Source organism: Anneissia japonica, unplaced genomic scaffold, assembly GCF_011630105.1.
Source record: "Anneissia japonica isolate Jap-2015-1 unplaced genomic scaffold, ASM1163010v1 scaffold287952_len401801_cov160, whole genome shotgun sequence".
Lineage (NCBI taxonomy): Eukaryota > Metazoa > Echinodermata > Crinoidea > Comatulida > Comatulidae > Anneissia > Anneissia japonica.
Window position 1 is genome coordinate 168999 of NW_022744320.1, and position 13954 is coordinate 182952.

General features: G+C 34.5%; 2 protein-coding genes across 2 annotated transcripts in view; both read left to right on the forward strand.

Annotated features, from left to right (window-relative positions):
* Nucleotides 1-4331, forward strand: part of LOC117119624 (calcium-activated chloride channel regulator 1-like) — a 14592-nt gene extending 10261 nt beyond the window's left edge. Inside the window, exons 9-10 of the mRNA XM_033264459.1 lie at nucleotides 1479-1697; nucleotides 1803-4331. Coding sequence (XP_033120350.1) covers nucleotides 1479-1697; nucleotides 1803-2995 — 1412 coding nt within the window. The 3' untranslated portion in view covers nucleotides 2996-4331. The remainder of the gene's footprint in view (nucleotides 1-1478; nucleotides 1698-1802) is intronic.
* Nucleotides 4332-4525: 194 nt separating this feature from the next.
* Nucleotides 4526-13954, forward strand: part of LOC117119625 (calcium-activated chloride channel regulator 1-like) — a 13329-nt gene continuing 3900 nt past the window's right edge. The window contains exons 1-6 of the mRNA XM_033264460.1: nucleotides 4526-5107; nucleotides 7110-7404; nucleotides 8062-8345; nucleotides 9368-9613; nucleotides 10022-10249; nucleotides 11471-11770. Of these exons, the coding sequence (XP_033120351.1) occupies nucleotides 4940-5107; nucleotides 7110-7404; nucleotides 8062-8345; nucleotides 9368-9613; nucleotides 10022-10249; nucleotides 11471-11770 (1521 nt within the window). The 5' untranslated portion in view covers nucleotides 4526-4939. The remainder of the gene's footprint in view (nucleotides 5108-7109; nucleotides 7405-8061; nucleotides 8346-9367; nucleotides 9614-10021; nucleotides 10250-11470; nucleotides 11771-13954) is intronic.

The following is a 13954-nucleotide window of genomic DNA, read 5'->3' on the forward strand; positions in this document are numbered from 1 at the left end:
CTTAATTGTTTTTGCCATTGCCAACATTAGTCTTACTAGGGTCTATTCTAAATATTTTAGGCCCGTTTTATTAGGGAAGACTATTTAAATTTAGTCATGCCTAACCATGGACCTATGGCTAGTCCATGGACCTATGACTAGTCGACGCGAGTGACTCAGTTTCGTGGCTCCAAAAATATGAACATTTGATTGGTTGAAATTGTTTATTTCGGTCCGCCCATTTATCCAAATACGGAATATAAGATTACGTCATTCTTTTGGCATCCTGGTGCCTGATTTCAGTGTTTTACAAGTCGCTTATTCCGTCTATAAATTAACTTTTTCGTTGGTGGCGCTGTCCAGAATGAGAAAAATAATAAAAAATAAGAGACTTGTGGCAAGTCTAAGGAGTTTCTATACTGGGTGAATCGAATTGACTGGCCAAGCGCTTAGGGTATGAACGCCGTAAACTGCATTCATAATATAAGCGCTGGCTCGAGCGGCACGCTCGCCTGTTCTGCTAGTTGTGGACAGACGATAGTAACGGGAACCGGTTTTCAGATAGCTTAGACACCCTTCTCGGGGTGTAGACAGGTTTGAACGTGATGTGTCCATGAATTAGGTGTCATTACCGTCAGGTCTGGCGAACAACAGCGCTATACAAATTGTATGAGTAAATTAGAACAATTTAGGACTAACAGTGTACATGTTGATTCAGTGATGGCGCCAGGACCTGCCCGACCGGGGGTGGGGGGCTAGTGAAGCGAATCGAGTCTCACTTGGCTGGGGGCCGGGGGCCGCCTAGGTATTTGATGAGTTATGGCGAATTTTTCCTGGAAGCCACGGGTATTTGATGAATTATGGGGAATTTTTATTACTTATTTGATAGGCATCGAGTTACTAAAATATGACTTCATGTAGGCTATGCTTTCTAAAGTCAGCTTCCAAAATCAAAACATTTTGAATAAAACGAGAAAAAAAGAGTATGCAATGTAACCATCTAATTTATTTTCAAACCCTCATTCTTGAAAACGAAGTTCTATATTTTGGAAATTTTGCTGTCATGGTCGAGGTTGCTTCCCCTATCACGATGTATTCCAACCATCATGAGGCTATCTAAGTGAGCATTTGTCGTAACAGAACGCAAATTATTTTTAATTAGGCTCATTGAATTATTATTATTATTATTATTATTGTTATTGTTGTTGTTGTTGCTGTTGTGTGATGAAAAGTTAACACAAACAATATGGTGGCTAAATGAATTTTTCATGTAATTTTTTTTTTATTTGTCTGTTCCCCGACAAAATTTATCGTCTTCCCCAAGGAGGGGGTTGCTTATGCTTCCACGACGGGGAGGGGGATATAGTCCCCTACCCCTCCCCTCTCTGGCGCTACCACTGTGTTGATTGTTTACTTATGACACACTACTGTATTTTTCTTTATTTTGCCTTAAATGAATTTAATTATTAAAAATTAATTTGAAATGTTGGATTTCATAGATACTTCAAACAACGAGTTGCCTGTTTATAGCCCACCGGGAATGTTCACACGCACAGCCTCTGGAGGTGCCATTGAGGTGTCTGGTTACAGCTACCAAGCAAACGATGTTGTAGCGCCCTCTCGTATCTCCGATCTCAGCGTATTGGAAACTTCGTATTCTGAAGAAAAAGTCGTCCTTCAGTGGACCGCAGTTGGAGATGATCTTGATAGAGGAAATGGTACTGTCTCTTATACACATCTAGATGTGTATAAGAGACAGTTTGGTATTAAAATAATAATAATAATAATTAGTTTGTTGACAAAAAGTATATATTTTGTTGCAGCATCAAGATATGAACTTAAAATTGCAAAGAGCTTCTCCGAACTTCAGAGAAATTTCTCAAGTGCAAGTGAAATTCAAAACGATGACATCATTATAGGAAACATAACGATTGCAAGTCCACCCGGTGTTGTTGAAAGGATAACATTGAAAGTGTCAGCAGGCGGACAAAATGCAACATATTTCTTCGCCATTCGCGCCTATGACGAATCCGGAAATGCTGGGGCTGTTTCCAACATTGTATCCGCTAATATGCAATATATACCACCAATTCCTGCTTCTGTTAATTCCACAGATCTTATAAATGCTACGAGCATTTTTGATACAACATATTATGTTACTATTACTGACGCGACCAGTTTAGCAAATCCAACTAATTATACGGATCGCACTACTTATTCTACAAAATCCACTAATTCCACAGGTTCAACTAATCTCACACATTCTACTAATTCCACGGAACCTGCTCATAATTCCACAAATACCGAAAATCCTCTTATTACCACGGATGTTGCTAACCCTACGGATCCTGCTAATTCCCCGGAATCTACGTATTTTACAAAATCCACTAATCCCACAGGTTCAACTAATGTCATATATTCTACTAAGCCCACTGAACCTGCTCATCATTCCACAAATATCAAAAATCCTGTTATCACCACGAATTTGGCTAGTCCCGCGGCTAATTCCCCAGAATCTACTCATCCCACGGAACCTGCTCACCATTCCACAAATTCAGCAGCTAATCCCACTTATCTTACTAATACAATTATAGATCACACTAATTTTAAGTTTTCCGTTACTCCAACGAAATATCTTAACAGCAAGAAACCCGTTATTACAACGAAATTTCCTAAGCCCACGGATCCTGCTAATTCACCGGAATCTACTCATCTCACTGAATATATTACTCCAGCAACTTTAACTAGTCCAAATAGTAAGACTGATCCAACTAATCTCGCCTATACAACAGTTTCCTATAATCCTACCAAAGTTGTTCGACCAACTGAATCCATAAAGGAGGCCAACACAGTTCTTTGGGCGGCAGTTGGTGTCGTTTTAGTCATAACTGTATCATTTGCTGTCATTCTCTTTGGAGTTCGTTTTTGCAAAAAAAATAACAAGATTGAAAACCAGCCGTGCAGTCCGATTAACGGAGATGATACACGTGAAATAGTTGATGAACACTGTGTTTAAGTATATACTGTTGCAGTAGCCGTCTTCATCAGAGGACACGGAACCGTTGGCTAAATCAATGCTAGTGTTTACTATTAGAGCCAAGATTTACCATTAATCTACACAAATTATGTATAAAAAAAAATTGTTTTTGATTTTAGAGACTAACTTCCCGTATGCCAGGGTGTGACCATGACAGGTTCACTTAACTCATCATCATAGGGAAGGGCGCTCTTATTCATGAATAGGCCATCCACAGCCCAATGCTTAGGATTCCTAACAATTGCCTATCTATAAATGTTAATGTACTTGTAATGTAAATAAAATTTATTTTAATGTTTTTGTCTTTAGTAAGATAGTCATAGGCCTACCTCACACAATTAATATTATGTGGTTCTATGTTTCACTTTTATATCTTTGATATTAAGCTAATAATTTTTCCGTTTCTTAACGTATCAAATGTATGTTAATGCCTAATCGGTTTTAATATCGATTTTGCTTATTTAGTGTGCAACAATTTTGTGGTATCGAAAACTAAATTATTACTTGACTTTGAACTTTTCACTAACATTTTTAAACTTTGATAAAACGTCATTAATCGGAAATTGTTTTTTTTTAATCCCGTCATTTATGTATCAAGAAACCATCAGTTCAGCAAATTAATTATTTTACTTCTGTATTTTTCTTTACTCACTATCAATTTAATTTAAATATCTGTTAAATTTCTATGCTTTGTTGAATTGAAGTGAATATAAGTATAATGCGTTGCGTTTAAATGCGATGAGGAAATTTAAAAAATTACATTTTATTGATTTTTTTTATGTACTCTTTGTTTTGAAGTTCTTTCAAATTCAAGTACAAGTACACACGCTATATACAGGATGAAACGATACTTTATAAACCAAGTCTCTTATTAACTTATAGAAAGTAGTTTCTTTCCTTAGTAGTGTGAAAAATTCCAGCTGTGACAGGAATTCAACCCAGGTTGAACTCCGGTAGTGGAACTTTAATGTCATTCGACACTATTTCTACCCCTCCTGTTTTACTCCTACACTTTTGGAGTCCTTTGAATGTCGATCTTCACATACCAGAACCAGGACCCTGTGGAAGGAAGGCAAGGATCTTAACCACTAAGCCATTTAACTCAACTTAATGTATCATCACTTTGTCCGGGTGTTGAGGATACGAAAGAAATTACACCGTTGATCTTTATTTAGTTAAATTTGATTATGAATCGGTATATTACTCGGAATACTCAACTACAAATCACATCTGCATATTGTTCAATCAAACACACTCTTCAGTACAAACAAAAATCATAACTAGTAATTACACTGTGAAATAGGAATAGTTTCAAACTAAGAATTTAACAGCTTAAGCTACTGTGTTGTAGCAACATCAAATAAACATGTAAAGTTGTTATTTGCTTTGTGTTTGTGTGGAAAAGACCTGCCACAAATCGTAGCCGATTTTGCAACATTAGTGTAATCTCTGTTTACACGTGATAAAAACGACAGAAGGGCGCTGCGCGGCAAGATAAGAAGTTAGTAAATATTTACGAAATTCAGAATAAACATGCCACGGATCATAGGCCACAACAATCAAAGTATTATTTTTCTCAATTCGGATGGTTTAAGGAATAGTCCTGAACTTCATTTTTAGAGGCTCGATTTGGCATTCATTATACTGTAAGAAGACGCAATACAGTATAATTTAACAATCCTAAACAATCCTAAAACGGTTCGAAAGACCTCTTTTAGAGAACCTATTTTACTTCTGTTTCGAACCTTTAAATGTTCCTTATACAAGACAGCTTAAAAACCCCTAAATCACTGCTATTGTTTTGACTGCTTATCAGTATTAACCGCCCACATGCATTATTTTTAGTGTTTGTTACAGAGCCGCTCTTGTTAGTCAATTACACTTTCTAAAACCAATTTCGTGTCACAAGGTTGTACATTCATCATGAAAGGAATTATACATATTGTGGTTATTTTCTTGACACTTTTTTGTTTCGGATTATGTTCTTGGAGCCGTAACCAGATAACTTTGACGAATGGTAGATATAAAAACTTGCTTATTGCTATTAATAAAGACATACCTGAAAACCAGGAGCTTATTGATACTATCAAAGTAAGTAAGAATAACTTAGTATTACTTAGAATAGATTGAATAGACATGTTGAACTATAGCTTTCAGATATACTATGATAAACTGGTTTAGACTGGGTTAAATGGCCAAGTTACATATCTTCTATATTAATTATTATGTATTGTATTTCATCAATATTTCATCAATAAGAATAAGCTATAAAGAAAATTAGTTTTATTTAAATATACCTTATCATCAGTTCATAGTTTGTTGTTTTGCTGGTATCTGTTAAAAGTTGTGTTCTGTTCCCACCTCTTATGATTTGACTAAATTTTGAATTTGTCGATTTTTTTCTTGGTTTTATTTTAATTGCTCTGGTATATGTATGAATAAATTTTACGTTTTAATAATGTACTCTTGTTTGTTTTGTTTGTTTTTATCTGTAACTAATGAAAGAAATGAATTTTAAAAAAATACGTTTTAATGAAATTGTTATATTGTTTTAAAGTTATTCTTGGCCTAGTACTTTACTTCTCTGTTCCAGAGCGTTTTTGATTTTGAAAATGAAATTAATTGAAAATTGAATTTTAATATTTGAGCAATAAACCAGATTTTTCTCACCAAATCCTTAGCGTGAATATCGGTAAGGCCTACTGCATGTGTTACTTCGAATAAACCAATCCTGTCAATTTTGACCCTTAACCTTGGGGATTTCTTTTACTTCGGTTTTTCGTGCACTTTCATAAGATTGTAATTCATTCATTAACATTGTATCATGGAACAATATTGGGAACATATAAAACTATTGATTTTTTAATTACATTACTCCTGATATCATATAAATGAGACGTATGAGACGTTGATGGTGTTATAAATTCAAATACCTAATGTCCTTGTATTTGTATCGTGGGCCTTGAGTAAGATAGGACCTCAATGCAGTACGTATAGGCCTACCATCAGTAAGGAATGGATTTCTGTTGTATAAATTCATTATAAAATTAATCAGTTAGATTTGAATATTGGCGTATTGGCATTCATATTCTGAATTGATGCTATAAGGTAGGCCTATGCGTAGGTCACAAAGAATACTAGTTTAGGTTGGCCAGGACTTGGGAGGTGTGGCGCAGTTGGACTATTTTAAACACAGAATGGTTTCTATTGTTTTTTTCGACTTTCTTTATTAAATAAATACGGTAAGCTCTACAGTGGCGGATCCTGTTTGCTAGAGGGAAAACGGTGGGGTGGGGTGTGGAAAGACTATGTAGCAGTCAAAATAATCAGTACCCATGAGTGTGCCATGAATCATTAATTAGCTAAGAGATATAAATCGGGTGAACTCTCCTTCACGTTAGCCTGAAAACACAATGTATCTGCCCCTGTTCTGTAGTTCGGGGACGCTACTACTAGTAATGATAATACATATAAATCTTCTAACCATTCAAACGCCTACTATATACATTTTGATAATCGATTATAATAAGAGATTAAAAATGTATTGTATGATTTCAACATTATAGTATAGAATTGAATAAGATATTTTAAAAACGAATTGTTTTAACATTATTAGCAAGATTTCGAAACCAAGAGGACAATTTTCTAAAATACTCAAGTAAAATCTAAAAATTGGTAATATTCCATATTTTTGTATTGGAACTAAATAATAGCTATATTTTCTTAAGCATATCAACAACGTTAAGGTTCTTAGTAATGTTAAAAGTGGGAATGAAGGCAACATTTTAAGTAATTCTAATAATTGATCTCAAGGCTCAAGGCTTGTTTTTTCAAAAAGAATATATGATTTAGGTTTGAAGTGTGTGTGTTGCGTGTGAACCTTATGTTTGCGTAATCTAGATGTCAAATTATAGTAAATTACCTTAATCAATTGTTTAGTAAAAAATTAAAGCGACCAATAATGATTATGTCTGTCAATTTTTACAAGTGATAATTTGTTAAATTCTAACCAAACTAAACAAATACACAGTTTAGACAAAATTTGACCTTAAGTGGCATAGGCCTGCTAATACATTGTTTTATTTGTTATCAGGAAATATTTACTAGTGCTTCAGAGAAATTACTTAATGCAACAAATAAGCGAGTATATTGGGAGAGAATTACCATTCTGGTTCCAAAATCATGGAAACATAAACCGGAATACGAAGCCGTCACTTCAGAGAGTTTCGACAGGGCTAATGTTGCCATCGACTTCGAAAATCCTAGATGGGGAGACAACCCGTACACACAACAACTTGGAGGATGTGGGGAGCCGGGAGAATACATTCATTTGACACCAAATTACTTACTGGACAAATCAACGAGTGAATATATTTGGGGTCCAATGGGTAAGTCTTACAAACTTTCTGTTTCCTTTTTTTTTTTAAATAATCAAGGATCTTTATACTATATTATCATCACGAGCATGGATAAATCTTTGTAAAGTACAAGAAATTAAAGTCAACATCTTCTGGTCTTAATACACTACCTAACTTGATTGTACAGCTGCATTTAGGCCTAATGATGTAATCGTATATAATAATGCAGGAATGTGTTACAGTAAATTACTATTAATTACGTTTTGGTTATAAGTGAGGACAAAGTACAGTATTGTACATTAAATATTGATTATTAATTCTGATAAAATTGTGGATTTTATTTTTATTATATTCGACTTTCCACTAAATTCATATTGATACATATATATTGACACATAAACAAATTCCAGTACGAGAATGTGTCAATACGTGAAAGGATCTCAAAACCGAAACGTTCTCATAATGCACATGACCCAACAGCAAATAGATACATTTATCTTGTTACTGAATTGAAGTAAATGACCAACGGTACTGTTTTTTTTTTTAAGTAGGATATTCTTATTAATATTACGCAAAACTTAGTACTCGATATTTAGGAATTACTGGTCAGTCAAGTGACATTAATGAGAACACAACGTACGTATTTCTTTGATAATAAACTAAATAATCATGTTCTTTTTACTAAAGATAAACTTCTATTACATGAGTGGGGTCATCTCAGATGGGGTCTTTTTGACGAGTATACCACAGGTGATCCCGGATCAGCGCCCTTCTATGCTACTTCTGATCATATAGTGGAGGCAACACGATGTTCACTTGCTATCACAGGTCAATACGTTAATATATTCACACTAAAGGAATGTTACCTTGACCCAGATACCGGTATCTACCAACCAGAATGCGTCTTTTTCCCAGACTTAAATGGTCAGGCGGCCACGGCATCTATTATGTATGGGCAATTTATAGATTCGGTTAGTAGAATCATTATTATCTAATTTAACTGTATTTTTTTTACACTATAATTATAAATTAAAAAATTCCATAATTAATGTAATAAAAAAATTAATTTAAAAAATATAATAATAAATTCACTATGATGCGCACACAGGGTATATTGCTATCTAAAAAAATACTTTGAAAAATATAGAGTTACCAATTTACACACTGGGTATATTGCTATCTAAAAAAAATACGTTGAAAAATATATAGAGTTACCAATTTACAATAGTTACAAATACACATAAGGAATTTTTTTAAGGCAAGTACTTATAGTTGCAGCAGTTTTTCTATTCTTATTGGATAGTATTTTTTTATCCAGTCTATGCATTAAATAGCATTCAATCAGAACTACGAAAAAGTAATATACCTATCAAAGATGTTGTAACCATGGCTAAAAACTAGCTAAAAGCACAATGTATGGTAAGAAAACATTATCATTTCGAGAATTGTTTACAGAATCGTAAATCAAGCAGTCACTCAGTTGTATTTAGTGTGCTTCGAATTAAAACTGTCCCTCGGTTCAATAGACCTTTCCGGAGTGTCAATCAAACTTAACAACTGACTAATCAGAACAGCGCTAGGAATACGCGCGCGTCCTACAAACACACGTGTTGTCCCACAAACGCACGTGTTCGCGTATGTTTTAACACTGCCGTCTTGTGGGACCTTAGCAACAATATCCAAGGGGCGGAGCTTAGCGGAAAGGTCCATTCCCATTTAAAAAGTCCGTATTTCATATTTATTTTAATTGAATGAGGGTTTTTTGTGCTAATAATAAAATACGTATGGCTTTCTTAATTACATGCATTACATGCGTAATGCAGAAAATTAATATAGAATGTAGCATCCTACAATTGTATGAATGTGATAAAAAAAATAAATGGAAATACAACGCATTTCCTCTCATTATTTTATTCACATTTTATATTCACCAGATATGTATTATTAACATTTGTATTTCTTATTGCACGCTTTGTTCTGATTATATTTTCAGGTGTATACGTACTGTCACAGTGATTCTAGTGATCCATTGGGTTATCACAACGTCGAAGCGCCACATAAACACAACATAATGTGTAGTAGCAAAAGTTCATGGGATGTGATGTTAGAATCAGACGATTTTAAAAATAATAACAATCCACCCATAGAAGGAGAAGTGGATACTAAGCCAATTTTTCGCATCATTCAAGCAAGAGAAAGGAGGGTTGTTTTGGTGCTAGATTCCTCTAACAGTATGGGGGTATGTTTAACGTACAATCCTTAACATATAAATTATATAGTGCATATAATTAGTGCAGGTATTGGCGTTCTTCTTGAATAAATGAATTGATGTGATGCTCTGCTCTTTCTCTTAAAGAAGTGGCGTTAATGTTAGTCGTAAGAATTAAAACAAGTGCCGATTAAATTATTCAATAATGGCTTATAACATAAAATAAATCAATAAAAATTATATCATTAGGAACATGACTAGAAGTAAACTTAGGACCCAATCACAATTTCCTACCCACGTTTTGTTTCTCATTTAGGCCTACACATAACATACAAACACATTACATATTTTCTTATGAATTTTACAAGATTTTTTGTTGTATTTTTGTCATAGCTTTACTGTTTAATAATACTATTTTACACTAATACACTTATGTAGGGAGTAAAATTAGAGAAGCTACTTCAAGCAGCTACACATTACATACGTTATACCATTGACGAGGGTAGCTATGTTGGTATTGTGGATTTCTACAGAGATGCCCACGTATTGTCCGAATTGGTCTACATTGCTGATAATGACACATCACGTGAGACGCTGGTGGCAGCATTGCCTAGAGTTACTGATGGGGGAACAAGTATCGGGTCAGGAGTTTTGAAAGGAATTGAAGTAAGCATAACATGTTTTATCAGAAAAGACCGACATTATTGTTACTGTTCCCCTGGTTTAATTTGCTATATGATTACATACTGATCCTTGTACTTGAATTTGTCATATATTCAGAAATTAAGAGGGTAGAGAATATCCACAAAATATTTTATGTGCCTTTCACAATCTCTGCTATTTATATTCAACTTTCACAAACGTTGTCTTGCTATTTCAATAGTTTATTTTCACACTCGCCTCTCTGAATGACAGGTTAAGGGTATTGCAATATTGCGCGTGTGTGCTCGTGTGTACGTGTGTGTCTGACTGTCTGTGTATGTATGGTGTGCGTGTGTGTGTGTGTGCTTTTACCTCCGGGCACATAACTTAACATCTGCTGGACCGATTTACTTTAGAGTTTTACATAATGACAAAGTTAATTGTAACTCGGTCCTCTTTAAATATGGTCCTGATCGGAAATAAGGTGAAGATTTTAGAATTTTATTTATATATTTTTTTGGGTGCAACAGCTGACAGAGCTAACTCGAGCGGATTTTTTAACTTGTTTGGCCAAGCCAAGTGGACTCGGGTTGATCGACAGCCGGTCATAGTTAAGTTGAGTCAAATTGCGGTCCAGTAGCATTGTTGTTATACCAAGCCTCGTCAAATGCTGTCGAATCAATAAAAATGGTTAACCCGGCCGGGTGCGATATCTGTGGTCAAATCCGTTTGTGTTTTTGTTTTATTTTAAACATGAGCATATGAAAAAAAAAATAGAATACAAAAATAACATATTGATTATCTTTGCGGAATAAGACGTTATTTTATTTATTGTTATCGTAAAACAGTATTCGAAAGAGCTTAAAGAATTTTTACAAACACTACAATTGTTGAGTATTTTTGTTTAACTTTTGACCTTCTGTGGTCTAGTGACTTTATTAATTGGTTAATAATTTTCTGTAAATTAATTATATTGATCAGTGTGTAATTACCTTTCTAATAACACCAAACACCGTGGTGTTATTAGATATTTGATTTTTTACGTCAGCCATAATAAATAGCACAATGGCGGCTGATGACCTAGTTAAAAAATGACAATTACCTTTTTTGAATTCAGCATACAATTATTATGATATCATAAGCCAATAATATCCATTTTGGCATAAAAATTCTAATGGAGTACATAGCAAACCACACTTATAGACAAATATAATACAATATTGGTGTTACTATACGTCTTGACAGGTTCTTTCTCGAAACGACGAAAGCCCGGCTGGGGGATATCTTTTGCTCATCAGCGATGGAAAAAATACAAAATATCCCGAAATCAGTGATGTCATAGATGATGTTACAAAAGCCGGAGTCATCGTGGACACTATTGCTTTCACTAACAAAGCTGACACTGAATTAACCACATTAAGCGAAATCTCAGGTGGAATCGCTTTCTTTTACCGTGGAGATGATGATATTTCTGTTCTTAATAATGCATTTACCGCTACCGTCACCACAAGGCCAGATGTTAGTACACAATCACTTCCAATAACGGTAAGTAATTCTGAAATATTCAGCATTTCCAATTTAGTTCACTCTATAAATGCAAAGGAATAATAGAAGCTGGTCATAGTTATGTTAGAAAAGACTAAAACATGCCATTTGTGTGCTGAAAATGGACAGTTTACTATTAATAACCCGTGACAGATCTTAGGCAACAATGATATAAGGAAATAATTAATGATCTATTTGACTAATGACTATGATTAAACGATGATAAATCTATGACTTGACTATGACAATAACTATAGCAATGTCTATGAATATGTCTAAACAATGACATGACTATGTCTAAACAATGACATGACTATGTCTAAACAATGACATGACTAGGACTAGACTATTGCCATAATATGACCATGACTAGACTATGACAAGAATATGACTGACTAATTTGACTAACGTGTCAGTTTCTAACACTTCTTTGTAATTACTGTCAATGTGACATATGACTGTAAGTATTGCTATCAATATTATTATGACCGTGACTGAGACTAACCCTGGTATTCTTAAAACGAAATTTAGTCGTAGTTCGAGCAAAAACTTCAAAATTACGTCATTTTGTATTCTTAAAACGAACTTCCATTAGCACTACGACTAAACAACGCGAACCTGGACTAGAATTATACCTCCACAGGCCGATTTTTTTTTAGTCTGCCTAGGGTCAGGCTTAATCGCCGACTGGAAATATTCACCCCACTAAAAACGTGCTTTTTTGTAACTTAGGATAAAGTGAAACAAATAAAAACGACTGCATACGTAGGTCTGATATATCTTCGGTAAACAAAGAGACATCAAGTTTAGCTTCCAAAGGCGAAATTAACATGTTTTGCTAGCCACATGCGATAGTTCCTGATTTGCTTGGAATCTCCTCGCGTTGCGGTCACGTAGCTTCCCCATAACAACAACAAAAATTGCGCCGCCCTCCCTCGGGCTGAACTATAATAGTTCTCCAAATAAAGCAAATTTCCAGTGAATGCTCAATTTTCCTATCATTATATATTAACGACTAATATAGTTATTATTATGGAAAATTAATTAAGCGAATGATTATCTATTAGGAATTATGAGGAAATATGTTTTTGAAAGACAGACGGCAGTTAAATTCATTCGCGTTACCGGATTTCGTCTGCTTTTAAAATTAGTTCTTTTCATTGGTTAGTTGCTTGCTAGCCGTCTTCAGCTGAACTACAACTAGGACTTGATTTAGTCTTAGTTAGAACTTCGACTACGTTGTTTGTGAATACAATTTGAAGTTGAAGTTGCAACTAAATTAAGTTCTAGCTCAAAGTTCGACTAAAGTTCGTTTTAAGAATATACGGGCGTTAAACTGTATTTTGTGACCTGCGACCTGTGCCAGACTAATGCGACGGCGACTAGATATAAAGAAAAAAACTGTAATACCACTAATAATCAAAATAATAATAACAATGATAATAATAATAATAATAATAATAATAACAAGTTTAATTAAAAACTACACTTTTGCATTAATTGCATACGTTATGCAGTGCCTTCAAAATATCACAATATAATCCACAGAATTAAACAACTGTTCAAAGAATTCACAAGAAAATAAAATAAAAATATGAAAAATATAAATAATGATGATACTTATATAATAAAATTGGGTTTTTTTAAAGTTTTTGCTGCGAAGCAGCCAATTCATATTCTTGACAGCAATTTGACCTCTGAAAGGTCATTGTTTGTCAAAAAACCTGCGCCTAAGACAACTGAAAAGCGGAGTTTCCTTCTTTCGTTCTGCTTGGTAAAATCAATCTTTCGTTCTGCCGGGTAAAATCAATTACTTTAGGCGACGTTTGTAGACTAACCTACTCGTACCAACGTCCGCATGTCGCGACGCTGGAGTAATATTCAGCGTTTTTATTATATTTCCAGGTTTCCTATTTCTACGTTTAATCGGCTCATGTCTCAGCCACAATATTTTGAGGCCAATATTATTTACGAACCCAGTTAAAATTATTTACTAGCCTATTTCAACGTGCTAATTACTACATTTAGGCGACGCTTGTTGTAGACTGGCATAGTGTTTTATGAAATAAATACCATTTTATACACATGCGCAGATCGATTCGCCAGCAGCGAGTCATCGGCCAGCAGCAGCTAGTCGCCAGCAGCGAGATGTCACTGCAGCAAAACACTATTGTACACGGTACC